Source organism: Dunckerocampus dactyliophorus, chromosome 13 (genome assembly GCF_027744805.1).
Source record: "Dunckerocampus dactyliophorus isolate RoL2022-P2 chromosome 13, RoL_Ddac_1.1, whole genome shotgun sequence".
Taxonomy (NCBI): Eukaryota; Metazoa; Chordata; class Actinopteri; order Syngnathiformes; family Syngnathidae; genus Dunckerocampus; species Dunckerocampus dactyliophorus.
Window position 1 is genome coordinate 12,186,870 of NC_072831.1, and position 16,215 is coordinate 12,203,084.

A 16,215-nucleotide genomic window follows, 5' to 3' on the forward strand; every position below is an offset into this window, starting at 1 on the left:
GAGGAGATATGTTTATAGCGTAACCCAACATTAAACAGACGTACAGTACTGTGAAAAAGTCTGCGGGCACCATTGGATTTGTTCTTGTAGTCATTCATGCTATAGTGACCATACTTGACTCATTCACTTTCTTCAGCAGTTTAAACACTTAAATATATAATGCCATGCAGAAGTGGAATGATACCCTAATTAATGTTCTATCTAGTCTCTTTCATGTTATGTAGTGTATAAAGCTAATGCGCAGTACTCTACTCTCTCTAATTTAAAGATAATTAAAAGACTGAATAGGCAAATAGTGGCTGTTTTGATGCTTGAACCAGCATCCTTTTGTTGGCTGCTGTAAGCATTAGGTTAGCGCCTCCCCCCTGGCTTCCTGTAACCTCGTAGAAAGAACAAGAAAGGTCACACAAAGATGTAAACACATCCCCTCTTTAAAAACATTAGGAGAATCATATCACTTCAGACATTTTAAATGTGATGATGTATCCAATTGTTGACCGGCTTGCCACTCTTCTCTTTATTTTGTCCATAGTTGCTTCTAAGATACGATACTTGCAAGAGTATCACAACCGTGTGCAACACAATATTTACCCCGTGCCCTCTGGAACTGACATTGCAAACACACTGAAATACTTTTCCCAAACCCTGCTCAGGTAAGTACACTGTTCTGGAGACAACAGGTAACACATTTTACAATGTTTGATATCTATAGTCCCCTTTATGGTCAGATATATTTTTAGCATAGGTTTTTTTCTGTAGTGATGACACCATTACACTGATAATAGGAATTTAGATGGCAGGGAAGCAGTGAGAAAAACAGCAGAGGTGGAGCTCCAGCATATTGATTCAGTGGTCAGCTGCTGGATGAACGCTTTCCTGGTGTGGCCTGATGTGCCCCTCCCCGAGGGGCTTACGGAGGGCTGCTCCATGGTTGCGAGGGTCAGCCTGCTCCCACGGGTGCGGTGGAAGGCTGAGGAAGAACATGTTATTTTCCTCTCCGGCAGAGTCACTTTAGACACATCAGATCTGTCATTCCTCATGAGTACAAATGACAGGATATCGCTCCACTTCATGGAGAAACTAGTGCAATATTTGTTCATTTACAAAAATGGAGGGATTACTGGAGGCTGATCCACATTATCAACTAAGAGGGCAATCTATTTGGGATTGTCCTAAAAACACATTTTACTTTTCATACTTTGATGGATGAGTAATCAGTGTGAACAACCACAGAGAGAGGAGAATAGACGCTGCAACCATGACAATCTGTCTCAAGTGACAATACAACGTCATGTAAGTGAGACAACGTTGGTTGCATATTCAGTTGCTACTTTTTTCAGAAGCAGATTAGACAATATTTCTATTTTTAAAAATCCCTATCTGACCATTACATTAGCAACATGTGTGATTATGCATTGGATTGACAGCTTAGGGTTGGACAGTGAATGTCACGTGTCTGTATCAGTGCATTTCTACATGTGTTTTATGTGTATATGTTTGTACTTTTTTTGTGTGTGTGTGTAGACACGCTGTGTGTGTCTGTGTCTGCGTGCACAAGTCCAGTGTATGCGTGCGAGTGTGTCTGTGTGTTGTTCATGGTTCAAATTGATGATGTATTGTAGATGAGAAATGGGCAGTGAAAAAGTCAGAGGTAAAATGCAGTCTGTGTATTGACTTGATTCTCAAAGACTTACAGTGGATATAGAAAGTCAATGCACCGCTCTTCAAATATCTGATTTTTATGATGGGGGTAAAAAGACCACAATGAATTATTTCTGAACATTATTTGTAGTGCTTTGATAGATGTTGCATGTTCTCCCTGTGCTTATTTGCATTTTCTTCAGGTACATCCCAAAAACATGTGTGTTAAGTTAGTTGGAAATTCAAAATTGTCCATAGGTATGAATGTGAGCGTGAATGCTTATTTGTCTGTATGTGTCCTGTGATTGACTGGTGACCAGTCCAGGGTGTACCCTGCCTCTCACCAAAAATCAGCTAGGATAGGCTCCAGCTCCAGTTACTAATGACAACAAGGGGTATAGAAAATTGATGGATAGATGGAACGTTTAACTATGTTAAGGTGGAAATATAAAAAATAAAAAGATGCATATGAACAGAATTTGTTAAAGCACCATTTGCTTTAGGTCAGAACTTACTAACAATGATTCCAAGCATGCCGCTATACCAACCAGCCAGAGGCCAGGCCTAAATTCCATGAAAAATATGAGGGTTGACCTGAAGAGGGCTCTGTGGCAAATCTTTTCAAGCTCACGCATGAATATATAATCAAATAATTATAAATATATTAGGGCTGTCAAAGTTATCGCGTTCGGAAATTTCCTTTAATTTCCTTCTTTTTTTATGCGCAATTATCGTGCGCACATCATGTTTGACCCTCAGCCCACACCGTAGTTTGAGGAAAAGCAGTGATGGATGTGGAACCACAAGCGGGAGCAAATATTGAGCAGAAATGGACAAAGAAAAGGGTATTTTGAAAGTTAAGTTTAGCTTCAAAGCCTTGGCAGATGGCTCTCGCAACAAGACCAAAGTTATTTGTATGTACTGTTGCTGTGAGCTGAGTTGTCACGAAGTACGTCGACTGCCAGAGAGAAGTGAGAAGGTCCTGGAGCACTGCTGGTAGTTTTTTAATTGTCATTTATACAGTGGTACCTTGGCATACGACTGTTCCAACTAACGAGTGTTTTTTATATGCGAGCCGTCTCTCGACTGATTTTTTGCTTTGAACTGCAAGCTAAAATTTGGGTTACGAGCTGGTAGTTACCGGCAGACATACTTGTAGTTGTGGGCAGGGCTTGTATCAATGCGACCATGACTGAAGACAAGAGTGGATCTAAATAGCATTAGCAGTGTGCTAGCTAGTCACCGGGAAAGATTTTCAAGACATCAGCAAAACATACGTACATTATAGGGATCTCATTTCTATGATTTATTATGCATTGTGTAAAACTATGACATAAACAACATCAAATTAAAATCACTAAATGAATACAGACCCACCATCCACCAGTATGAGCCTGGAGTTTGTTTTTCAAAGAGGTGCACCGCACACATATGCACTTTAGCACTCAATACGGACATCAAATATTACCTTTATGCATTACCACATAGTATCAGCATTTGGGACCAAATATGAGGTGAATGAAAAAGTGGAAAAATACAGTGTAGTAGTCTATCTGTGCAGCGTGGGAAAAAGTCAGATGTTGTGTTCACGTACCGTTGAACAAAGTGGGACAAGTTGCCGCTCGCATGAAACATGCAAAAATTTAAAATGTATAATTTTTTAATCGTATCTTAACCCGTGTATCTAGCTGCGTATCAAATCATTTACCACAAAGGTTTACATCCCTACTTATTATTGATTAAAAACAGTATAAGTACTTTTTATCTGTGATTAATTGTGATTAATTATGAGTTAACTATGGACAAAATGCAATTAATCATGATGAACTATTTTAATAAATTGACAGCGCTACTGTATGTACAGTTGAAAAGTTTGGAAATGATTTAAAGTGGTCTCATCTTTCACAAATGACAACAATGTGATATTTTGCTTTGACTTTCTGTATCCACCGTATATTTACAGCACAACTTTAAGGGGCTAAGTTGTAAAATGTTGCATTCTGCTGCTAAACCCAAACATTTCATGTTAAAAATGACATTTGATTCCCCCAATCTGACTTGCCATCTTACACCAAATGCTTTTACTGAGAAAGTGACCTTTTACCAAAAAGATGCATCAGCCTTTTTAATTTAGGCCCAGTTACTGGCCTGGTAGACCAGCTCCAATTCAGTCATTTTGTGCAGTAAAAGAGCAATGCTCTCTGGCCCTCTCCCCCCCTCCTCCACACTCAACCCAACTAGTTTTCCTTTTGTTTTTCCCTTAAAACGCAATATGTCCACCACCTTCCCCAGGGGACAGCAAACACAATTGTCCATCCTGCATTAGCTCACAAACATAACGTTACCAGTCATTCCCCCTTGATACAACCTATTCCTTTGTCATTCTAGTTTCTCCTCTACCGTAGATTAGTGACATTTATTTTAGAAACCTGAATCCATATGCCTGTTGGATCTCATTATTTCTCCCGATGATACTGGTGCAGTATCATATTGTATGCATAAGGACATTATTTCTCTGGTGCAATAAACATGTGCTGTGATCTCGGAGCACTTGATCTAACCTCACACACATGTTTATTACTGGCTGAAGCATGTTTCAAAAGTGTCACCTCTGTATTTTCCCTAAACCAATTTGGTGTCACTCCCATCCTTGACAGCCCCACTAAAGACAAGGAAATTTCTGTTTTTTTTTCTTCCCACAAATTCCACTCCTGCACATTGGCCTTTTTTGCATGGCAGCCACCGACCTCGCTGATTGGAAAAACGGCAGCCAGCAAGGGACAGACACGTTTGCTCTGTCCCTCTTTAATTTTGGAGAAGTATGGGGTTGCCACTGAAAACATGCCATTTTTTATATTTTTGCTCCTTGTCACCAGATACGCATGAGATGCAGTGATCATCGCAGTTTGTGCTCATGTTTTTTTCTTTTTCTTTTTCCAAGTGCAAAGTTTGACAAATCCGGACAAATTGAATTAAAGTCACTGTGAACACACCAAGCAGGGAAATACAGTTAAATAGTGAGACACTGCATCCTATGTGGGGTTTATCTGGGTTTGTTTTTTTCTATTTACGCTGTCTCTGTAGTGCCATTTCAATGTAATGTGCTGTTTTTTTGTGTCTTTGTTGTCTCTTTTTTTCCCTTGTTCCCCCTTCCCTCCCCTCCCCCTCCCCCCCCACCCCGGAGCAGCATTCTGTCCCGCACAGGCAGGAAGGAGAACCAGGAAGCTTCCAATTTGGCCGTGCCCATGACCATGTGTCTTTTTCCTGTGCCATTCCCACTCACCCCATCTCTAAGACCACAAGTCAGTTCCATCAACCCTACAGTTACTCGCTCCCTCCTTTACAGCGTTCTGCGCGATGCCCCTTCAGACCGCGGGGGGCAGGGGCAGCAGAGTCGGGACGCTCAGCTCTCAGAGTACCCCTCTCTGGACTATCAGGGCCTCTATGTGACCCTCGTGACCCTGCTTGACCTGGTGCCCCTGCTGCAGCACGGTCAGCATGGTGAGTCAAGGCCCCAGTGCACCACTGTTTGTCATCATCATCCTCCCCCTGAGCCGTCTGGCCTGCATGAAGCCACTTCCGCTTTTTTGGCCTCTTTTGTAACGGGATGGAGAGAAGTCCCGCTGAGGATCTTGAGGGATGCATGGGGTGATTGGGAGCACGCTGGATCCTGTCAACCTAATCGTTCATAAGCCATTGGACACACCAGCCTCTTCTCTGCATCATATTCGACCGCATGTTTGTTATGTGCAGTGGGAGAAAATGGTTATGCTCATGTGATTAAGCTAAATGGAAAACATACGCACACTGTAAGGCAAAGTTTGACTTTGTTACCATACCAGGGAATGATTTCCACTGTTTTTTTTCTTATTTCTCATGAATATTTGACCGCTGTTAAAGATAGCCAGAAAGCATGAAATCTCATCACCTTGACTAGAATGCTCCACTTCTCCTGAGTGCAAACTTTACTTTTAGCAGCTTTTCAAGAAAGCTCACATTTCAATTGTTCTTTTTTTTCATTGCTGTACTGATAATGTGTATTTTTAGCTTTTATGGCTGCTTACAGTATGTGAGTACTGTATGGACAGCTGATTGAATGAGTATCTGTGTATCTCTCTTGTCTCTTTTTTTGCCTCTCCCCTTTCTCATCAGATCTGGGCCAGTCCATATTTTACACAACAACTTGCCTTCTGCCCTTTCTCAGTGACGACATTCTCAGCACTTTGCCCTATACTATGATCTCCACTTTAGCCACATTTCCCCCCTTCCTCCACAAAGACATCATAGAGTACCTGAGCACCTCTTTCCTCCCCATGGCCATATGTAAGTATTACCTATTTCAGGCACCTAATGTTTGTATAGAAGAATGAATATGTTACATGGTAAAGGTACAAGCTTCCACCTTTAACGGAAGAGCGAATCGGTTCTATTCCCGGCCGGGGTTGAGTTAAGAAGGGCATCCGGTGTAAAAATGAAGCAAAAACCCTTGACTCGCTGTGGCAACCCCTGACAGGGAAAAGCCAAAAGTGAAAAACAGAATGTTAAATATAAGGTAAAACAGTGGTACCTCATTTTTTGTCTCAAAATGTCGAAACTTTCAAAAACCAAGCAATTTTTAATGTAAATCAAATTAATTTGTTCCAGACACCCTAAAATATTAACAAAAAAATATTTTTAAAGAGCATAATTATAGTTTTACGTGCAGAGCACAATGCAAAATAATTCTAAATGACGAATCAAATTGATAAATGAAGATTTAACATCACTTTTAGCTTTATTGAAGACGGTGAGGAACAGAGAGGGAGGAGGGAACAACAGTTTCTCAATATCAGCGATGTGATGACTGTTTTGGTAACACCTCCACCCCTTTCGCAACATTTGTTGCCTTAATTTCTTCTTTCTTCGCCAGGATGGAAATTATTGACTTATCGGCTTCCCGTACACCCTGGCGAGATCGGCCACCCGGACTTTGTACTTTCCGATGAGTACTTTCTTGAATTCAATAGTGTTTTTCACCTTCTGTATTACATTTCTGGGACGCTGAGCTTTATTTGGCCCCATGGCGGGTTATTTAGAAGTCGCACTCAATAAAAATGCTGGGGCGTTCGAAAACTGATTTTTGACTGTATATGAAATGTAGAGAGTCAAAATGCCGATTCTACACCCACAGTTGAATTATCAAAAGTTTTCTGAAAAAAAATGTCTCGAAAGTCTCATAAAAGTCTGGGTGTAAAACTATAGATTTCATTTCAGTGAGTATCTGAAGAAGGGGTGTCCAAACTGCAGCCTGGGGGCCATTTTCCCCCTACAAGTAAACCCATATTACAACATTACACAGAAAACAAGGAAAACTGTGGCTGAAATGGCCCAAATCTACCAACATTGCCCCTGCAAACCAATATGGTGGGCTACCTGTGCGTCTTACTTTATAGGTTCTTTGATGATTTTTGTGCGTCTTGTATGTATGTACTTTATTTATCCCACAGCGGGGAAATTTACTATCTGTAAATTTACTGTCTTATCATTATGCTTGTTAGATTTCCTGGTAATCGAAAATTGGTGCAGGGCATTTCCCACTTAGTGGTGGGGGTGCTACCGAGCAGAGTTGTGTACATCTTTGCCAGGATATAGAATTAGGGGTGTCACGAGACACCCAACTCACAAGATAACGTGATGCGTGAGGTTGGGTCTGCGAGAAAGGGACAATACGAGATTTTAACATTAACTTTAAGAAAAGTACAATGAAAAAATATGAATGGACAAACAAACTTTTTTATTTAACGATGTCACAAAAAAATCAAGGTGCATTTTGAAATGTTCATTGTCGCACAAATTGACAATAAACAATATTATTGTCTACATTGTTTTGACCAAATAAACCATTAATGTTATGATAATAGACTCCTGATCCAAATTTTAAGACCAGTTGAAAGATTGAATTTACATTTTGCACTGTTGGATCTTAAGGAGGTTCTAAGTAGAGCTTCGACTTGCAAAAAGAAGAAATGTGAGTGAGACAAAAAATAGTTTCAGTAAGAAACTTTTTGCAAACCATTTTTGTTAATCACTTCAGAAAATTAGTTTGGGCATGCTTGATGCCAGTGTTTCCCGGAGGCTAGTGTGAATGTTGATCCAGGTGGTGAAGATAGCTTTACAGAGGGCATCCACTGTCTGGAATTGATGTCCGTTTTTATAAACTCCCCTTGCCATCCATCCCCAAATGTTCTCAATTGGATTTAAATCAGGGGAACACACAGGATGGTCCAAAAGAGTGAAGTTATTCCTCTGAAAGAAGTCCTTTGTCAGGCAGGAATTGTGAACTGCAGTGTTGTCCTGTTGAAAAAGCCAGTCATTACCACACAGACGGGGGCCTTCAGTCATGAGTGATGCCCCCGCAACATCTCCACATAGCCATATTCTGTTTGACGCCCCTGCACAACTTGGGCTACATTTTTCCAAAGAAGGAAAAAGCACCCCAGATCATGATGGTGCCCCCTCCTCTGTGCCATGTGAACAACATCTCAGGGGGGATCTCCTTGCCATGGCAGTAACGTTGGAAGCCAAGGTTATATTTTTTCAAAGAATAAAACATTCTTCCACCTTTTGATGTCCCATATTTGGTGCTCTCGTGCAAATTCCAAACGGGCAATTTTGTAGTGTTGAAGGAGACAAGGCCTTTTAAGATGTTTTTGTCCTTGAAACCCTTCTCTCGCAGATGCCGTCTGATGGTTATTGGATTGCAGTGGGAACCAGTAATAACCTTCCCTTGGGCCGATGGTATCTTCCAGCCCAGGGCTGGTGGCATTTTTTTGGGTCTGCCACTTGACTTTTTTGTTCCATAACCCTCAGGATCTTTGAAGAAATTTCAACTGACTGTCTTACATTGTCCAACCGCAACAGCAATGGCGCACTGCGAGAGACCTTGCTTATGCAGCTCAACATTCAAATAAAGAAAGCTTTTTTGCCGTCGTCATCAACCATGACCATGACATTGTGAATACCTGATAGAAAATGACATTAAATCTACATTTTTTTCCAGGATTTTAGCTTTTAAAGGCTATGGTCCTGAACTTTTAATCAGAGGATGAACAGCTTTAATGTTTTAATGTTTAATGGTTGTTTGGATAAATTGCCTACGCAAACATTTTTTTGTCTCAGTCCCATTTCTTCTTTTTTTAAGATCCAACAGTTCAAAATGTAAATTCTTGCAATTTACATTTTGATCAGGAGTGTATATAATAATAACATTGCAATAATGACATATTTAATTTAGTGTCATTTTTCACTCTGTAAAGCTGTGGAATTGCCGTTTTTGCCATACGTTTGGCAGCATGTGAAGAGCATTTCCAGAAAGGCAGCATTTCTTGACATTTTCAACTGTATTAAAAAGCAGCATTTCTTTTGCGATGACTTTCCGTGAGTACATACCATTTTGCTCTGTTCCGTTTCAATCTGCATTGTCAAGCAAACGTCTCAGTTACTGTTGACTGTCAGGACGTAGGCTTGGCATCTCACATTATATGTGTTTTTTTCCCAGATGGGAAAACTGTCGGGTGGATATGTTTGAGGTGGGAAAGTTTGTTTTGTTGCCTTTTATGTTGCTACCACGTTTGAATAAATTAGGCATACTGGCTTGTTCGTGTTGATGGCCTTGCGTATTGTTAATATTCCCACACAGGGGCTGTGGCATTGGGCTTTGCGATAATCTTTTTCCCTCCTAATTTCTGCTATGTTACCTGGCATTGCTCCTCACAAAGCTTCACTTTTAAGCTGAGTTTGAATGCAAACGGCCCCGCCTCCCCACAGAGACAACACGACTGTATGACTGACAGGGGGTGTCACTCTGTTCGCCATTGTTAAATGAAGTGTGTAGGTGCTGAACCAATACAGAGAGTGAACGCTCTTCCTGCCTGTTTGGAGGTGAGAGAGGAGAAAAACGGAAAAACGGAAAAACTCCAAAAATGTATGGAGGTTGTCAAGATTATCAAGTTGATTTTCATTTATCGTTTGATTCATTTATTTATTAGAGACCGTTTTTTTCTGAACAAGAAATCTTGTCACATTTCAGTCTCGTGACACCCCCAATCTACAATGTTTCGATCGTTTTCAAGTATATTAAAGATTTAGGGGGCAAAATAGTAATAATAATAAAAGTAAACAATAAAAATTGGCCCATTAGTCACTTATACCACAAAGCTGATATGTAGGCTGTTTTTTTTAACGTTTATTTCATATCTTAGCATATCTTGGATTGATATTAGCGTGTTTAATGAATTAAAATGTGAAGAATATCAAAATGACTCTCAATCCCTTATATTTTTCTATAGGTGGCCCTCAGTGGAAAAAGTTTGGACACCTCTGATCTAAAGGATTAACGCCACAAGTATTTTTGAAAGAGTAGAAATACAATGATAACCACAGAACCACTGGTCTCTGTCAGTGCTGCTCAGTACAATATGCCTAACGCAACAAGTTGACATCAATAATAGAAAAATATAAGCCAGTTTCGCTAGTTAGTGTTAATATGGAGAGACACACGCCCAAGGCACATGTACCGTAGTAATCCTCTGCACTTTGCCACACAACATCAAAGAATGGCAAGTACATCATTTGACTGCACAGCTGTTAACTTATTTATACACTTATATGACAGTTGGAAGTTGTAAAAAGCACGATAGATGAAGCTGACTCAGCAATGCGCTCGCTCGTTTGCCCCACCTGCGTTGCTCGCATTAAAGGCTGAGTCATTTTAGTTTAGTTGTATTGAGTCTTGTCAGGCAGCAATTAAACCCTTAAGTCCACGCTGTAGCCCGCACCTAACCCAAAGTCAGCTGGCATATGCTCCAGCTCACCCTTGACCGTGAACGGGAAAAGCGGTAGAAAATGAGTACAGTGGATGACAAAAAGTGACAGTAATAGGCATTACAATCAGATAAAACCTATGTACCTGTACAGAAATGACTTGCATAAAGCTAAAAGCACATAATAGTGACTTAACCAGGTTGTCTATCAAGTCTTCATCTGTCTCAACTGCAGTGGGGTCCACTCGGAGGGAGGGGGGAGTCCCAGCCTATGTTAATCTGTCTGCTTCGTCTATGCTCATGATTGCAATGCAGTACACTTCAAATCCAGGTAAACCCACGTGTTTAATGTCCTTAACATGTTCTTGCAAAAGTGTTGGGACACCTGGACTAAGATTTAAGGGGGCGGGGCTAAGGTTTACTGGTTTACTTATCAAATCATAGGTGTGTCCCAATGCTTTTGTCCATATACTGCATAAAAGTATTTAACTAGTCACTCATTGGTGCTTTTTCTTTTTTTCTAGTATATCACTGTCAATTGCTGGAGTGTCTGATGAAGCATAAACAGGAAGTGTGGAAGGTAGTTTATTTTGACTTTATTTTCACTTTAACTGAAATTTTCCCAATTGTTATAAAACAGTATAACATTCATTTTTGTCTTAAAGTTTAAAAACAAATGCACAAATGAAACCACTACCATGTAGTTGTGCTAATTAGGCAGCTCCAATATAGGTAACATTGGTGTCACAGCCAGTAAACAACTTACGCTATGGAGGGAAAGTCTTCTTGAGACGTCATCTGTACTTCTGTGAAGAAGGTGTCGGACATTTCGCTCCTCATCCGAAGAGCTTCGTCAGCGAACTAATAAGTGCTGGTAGCCTAGGCCTTAAATACAGTAAGAGTGGGCGGAATTGGTGTGCCAACACCCTCCTCCTGTGGAGGTGCAGTGCTGAGGGAAGGAAAAAGGAGACACAACATGTCCAGAGAGCGCTCTCAACCTGTGTGTACCCGTGGTGGGCTTTTAACAGATGTCAAAAGAAGAGAGTAGGGAAAGAAACCCAAAAGCCCACAGAAGCAAAAAGGAGAGGAGTGGTAGTCCCTTATTTAGCGGGGGTCTCCGAAAAACTCCAGAGGATCTTATGGCAACATAAAATTCCTACCTATTTCAAACCAGTAAATACCCTGAGACAAAAATTAGTGCATCCTAAAGACAAGGCTCCAAACCAAAAACAGAGCAATGTGGTCTATTCCATCCACTGTAAAGATGAGGAATGCAAAGAGCACTACATTGGGGAAACTAAGCAAATGCTCCAAAAAAGACTTTATCAACATCGCAGGGACAATTCTAGTGGTCCTCAATCAGCAGTACATCTACACCTTAAAGCAACCAATCACTTTTTTCAGGACAGCTAGGTAAAGATTTTGGCCAAAGAAAACAGATGGTTTGAAAGAGGAGTAAAGGAAGCTATTTTTGTCAAACAACAGAACCCATCATTGAATCGGAATGGTGGTTTGAGGTTTAATTTGGACCCTGTGTTCAGCAGGTTACTGAGACCAAAACCCACAGCTCTTAGTCTTGCAAATGAGGTGGAGCCAGGGCCGAGCCAGAACAATAGATGCTAACGAGCCAGTATCAGAGTCGTTCATACCCAACTACAGGGAGCTACACTTCCCTTTGATCGGAGGTGCTAATGGCAGGAGAGGATTAGACCACAACTGCGCCCAGGCTTAGTGTAAGGAACCAATAGCAGGAGGGTGTTGGCACACCAATTCCGCCAACTCTTACTGTGTTTAAGGCCTAGGCTACCAGCACTTATTAGTTCGCTGACGAAGCTCTTCGGATGAGGAGCGAAACGTCCGACAGCTTCTTCACAAAAGTACAGATGACGTCTCAAGAAGCCTTTCCCTCGATGGACAACTCCTGTACGACTGAGAGCCTACACAGACAAACTTACGCTATGATAAATGTTTCCAAATGCTACCATCAAATTTAGCATAGAAGCTAATACCGTAGCATTAACAATGGACATGTGGGCTTTATAAAGATAACATCTTTTTAGAAACATATTGTTGAATTAATACCTCAGAAACAGCGAGGGCATCAAAACTGAGCAGGATCCTCATTCAAAGGTCCCTTATTAAGCAACATTGACTTTTTAATGATGTTCTAACAGTAATATGTAGCTTGCAAGTAACAGAGCTAATGGACGGAGCCTGCTTTGAACTCTCAACACTGTGTTCTTTAAGACATTGTTAGTTTGCACTGCATTAAACACACTTTGCCTGCTGTGGGAACATGATGGAAAAAAACAGTTCCCCAAAATGTACTGATAAGAAAAAATAGATCAGTAGAAATCTTGAAGGCAACAGGTGTCCTGGACATTTCGCCATATTTTTGATTTTGAATCAGTGTCGCTTTTGTTATTGTCTGAATTTTGATGAAAAACCGGAGAAATAACACACAAATACTCTGAAGCTCACATTGTTTGCCATGGCAGACGCCAGCTCATTTTCATGTAGCGATTTAATTTTAGTTACTTTGTGTGCGGGCTACGCTGGTTACATTTGTCGTAGTTTTGTCAAAGTACATGTTTTGGATGCAGCAAAATGCGTTTGGTGCTAAGTGACATGTTATACTTTGGAAATTACAGCAGCTGAAACATTTGGTATTACGGTATTTATTTCGATGCGTTTGTGATACACTTTTGCATGTCACACAATGGCGAAACTGACAGATCATGTTCGTGTGAAAATATTCAACACAGTTGCACCTGTTTATTGAACGTGTTTGCAGTATATTCTTGTTTGGTTGTAGTTGCAAATTGCTGTAGTCTGGGCGTCATGTCCCTCACAGTCACGACACCCTCTCTGTTACCACTTTCAGGAGACTGAAAAACTAAAAGTGAATAAAATGGTAACACTTCCTGGAGCCACACACTCTGTTTGAGTGCACAAACGTAGCTCATTAGCATTAATGCTGCAGACACACAACACGTCGTGTTCCTTTTAGGACTTACTAAAATCACTTTTAAAGTGGGCAAATTCCAGCACCAAGGCCAGATTTTGGACCTCTGAGACTTCTTTAAAATTGTTGAAGAATACTGTAAGAGACAGCTTTTGCGTTCAGTATTGTTAGCTTGTGCAAGCGTATAGTTGTCACGCTTGTTGTGTGTAGGACCTTCTGTACGTCATATCTTACGGACCATCCCAAGTCAAGCCTCCAGCTGTGCAGATGCTCTTTCATTACTGGCCCAACCTGAAGCCACCAGGAGCCATCAGTGAATACAGAGGGCTGCAGTACACTGGTCAGATATTCTTCCATCAGTTCAGTCCATCTTCTTTCTGTGTCCTTGAACTAACCAAAGCTCTCCATTTTTTCACCGCCCTTTGCTCTGTGGTAATTTATTCCTTACAGCCTGGAACCCCATTCACTGTCAACATATTGAGTGCCACAATGCCATCAATAAACCTGCTGTCAAGGTGACCTAAGTTAAGATGTCAAATAGGAGTGTGTTTTTTTGGTTTTAGCCTTGCTATGCTTTGTTGTTTACAAGCGTGGACTTCACAGGGACTGCATGTGGCATGCTGCAGATTGTTCGAGCATACACGTCAGCGTGTTTGCTTTTGTGAGCCCCACGCTAAATAAATCAGTGCACATTCAGGCAGCTGTAATGATATCAACATCTCTGCTTCACACACACACGCACACACAAACACACACACACACACGCCAGCCTCTGCTGTTTCTCTCTTTTATTTGCTCAGCCTGCCTCCATGCAGCTGTGTGTGCGTGTAGTAGTATGGACAGGATTTCAATTACCAGGGGCTGTTAGTGGTGGGCGGAGGGGGCGGCGGCGGGGGGGGGGGGGGGGGGGGGGGGGGGGGCCTTAGTTGGAAGTAGTGACCCCACGCAGCCCTTGGGGATGGAGGTATGGGGAACAGTAATTCATGCTGAACTATGCCAAGCACAGGTTGCAAGAGAGCAGAGTGCAGCATACGCATGCAGTCATTCACATCGAGGCGTGCAGAGACTGGTTTTAATGTTGCAGAAGAAATACTATACCATTAAAACCAGTCTTATGTGAGAGAAACGCCTGTGAAAATCATACTGTTGTACAGATTAATGAAATATTTTTTTTCTCATTCAGATGTGTATAGATCCGACTCTTTCTGTTGCCCTGGGAGACAAGCCACCTCCTCTTTACATATGTGAGGAGTGCAGCCAGCGAATAGCCGGGTACGCAAGACTCCTTTGCTTTTTTTCTCAAATCCTGGCCTCCGCTTCATTAACATCACATTCACAACATGACCTGCTGCCCGGCATTCATCCATAGGAAAAATCACTTAAATAATTCCCTAACCATGAGATCATCATTCATCTTATTTCAGTACGTGGATGATGTCAGGAAGTAAAGCATTGTTTGTACATCTCTTTTTAGAGACCACGCTGAATGGCTTGTTGATGTGCTCTTGCCTCAAGGTGAGTATTCACAAACAAAACAGGGTTTCACATATACGGTATATATCCTTCATTATACTGTCTGTGACACTCCTACATAAAGAATCTCTGTATATATGGAAAATGCTATCACATAAGATGCATGTAATGTATTTTTCTTATTTATAATGAAAATATAATTGTTTTGTTAATTTGCCTTGCAGCTGAAATATCAGCCATTTGTCAAAAGAAGGTAAGAGAACTTGAATTACATACAAGGGTCATTGAGGTGTCAATTAGGTACTCCACCCACCCGAGTAACCTGTGTTACTCTGAGCAAATATTGTTTAAATGTTATCCATCCATCCATCTTCTACCGCTTATCTGAGATCGGGACGCGGGGGCAGCAGCCTAAGCAGGGAGGCCCAGATTTTCCTCTCCCCGGCCACTTCGTCCAGCTCCTCCCGCGGATCCCGACACGTTCCCAGGCCTTTTGGGAGACACAGTCTTTTCAACGTGTCCTGGGTCTTCCCCGAGGCCTTCTACCAGTTGGACCCTCGCTGAACACCTCCCCAGGGAGGCGCCGGGGGGTCATCCTGACCAGATGCCCAAGCCACCTCATCTGGCTCCTCTCAATGCGGAGGAGTAGCGGTTCTACTCCGAGTTTCTCCCGGATGGCAGTGCTTCTCCTCTTATCTCTAAGGGAGAACCCAGCCACCCTACGGAGAAAAATCATTTCGGCCGCTTGTACCCGCGATCTTGTCCTTTTGGTCACTACCCAAAGCTCATGACCATAGGTGTGGGTAGGAACGTAGATCGACCGGTAAATTGAGAGCTTTGCCTTTCGGCTTAGCTCTCTCTTTACCACAACGGACCGATGTAGAGTCCGCATCGCTGCAGACGCCGCAGCAATTCGCTTGTCGATCTCGCGTTCCATCCTTCCCTCACTCGTGAACAAGACCCAGAGGTACTTAAACTCCTCCACTTGGGGCAGGATCTCATCCCCGACCCGGAGATGGCACTCCACCCTTTTCCGGGCGAGAACCATGGACTCGCACTTGGAGGTGCTGATTCTCATCCCGGCCGCTTCACTCAGCTGCGAACCAATCCAGTGAAAGTTGAAGTTCCAAACCGGAACCCTTCAATGCCCTGGCTGCGCCTAGAAATTCTGTCCATAAAAATAATGAACAGAATTGGTGACAAAGGGCAGCCCTGGCGGAGTCCAACCCTCACTGGAAACAGGTCTGACTTATTGCCGGCAATGCGAACCAAACTCTGACACCGGTCATACAGGGAACGAACAGCCTGAATTAGCTGGTCTCATACACCATACTC

General features: G+C 42.0%; 1 protein-coding gene across 6 annotated transcripts in view; it reads left to right on the plus strand.

Moving 5' to 3' along the window:
- LOC129192378 (protein unc-79 homolog) overlaps positions 1-16,215 on the plus strand; it is a 57,995-nt gene that overhangs the window by 4,184 nt on the left and 37,596 nt on the right. For 4 of the 6 annotated variants that reach the window (XM_054796352.1, XM_054796354.1, XM_054796351.1 and 1 more), the window contains exons 2-11: positions 533-653; positions 4,829-5,142; positions 5,794-5,964; positions 10,678-10,773; positions 10,967-11,022; positions 13,618-13,747; positions 13,858-13,922; positions 14,591-14,679; positions 14,882-14,922; positions 15,105-15,133. In XM_054796352.1, the coding sequence (XP_054652327.1) occupies positions 533-653; positions 4,829-5,142; positions 5,794-5,964; positions 10,678-10,773; positions 10,967-11,022; positions 13,618-13,747; positions 13,858-13,922; positions 14,591-14,679; positions 14,882-14,922; positions 15,105-15,133 (1,112 nt within the window). Of the gene's footprint in view, positions 1-532; positions 654-4,828; positions 5,143-5,793; positions 5,965-10,677; positions 10,774-10,966; positions 11,023-13,617; positions 13,748-13,857; positions 13,923-14,590; positions 14,680-14,881; positions 14,923-15,104; positions 15,134-16,215 lie in introns of those variants that run through there. The other 2 variants (XM_054796355.1, XM_054796356.1) reach the window with 2 other exon arrangements.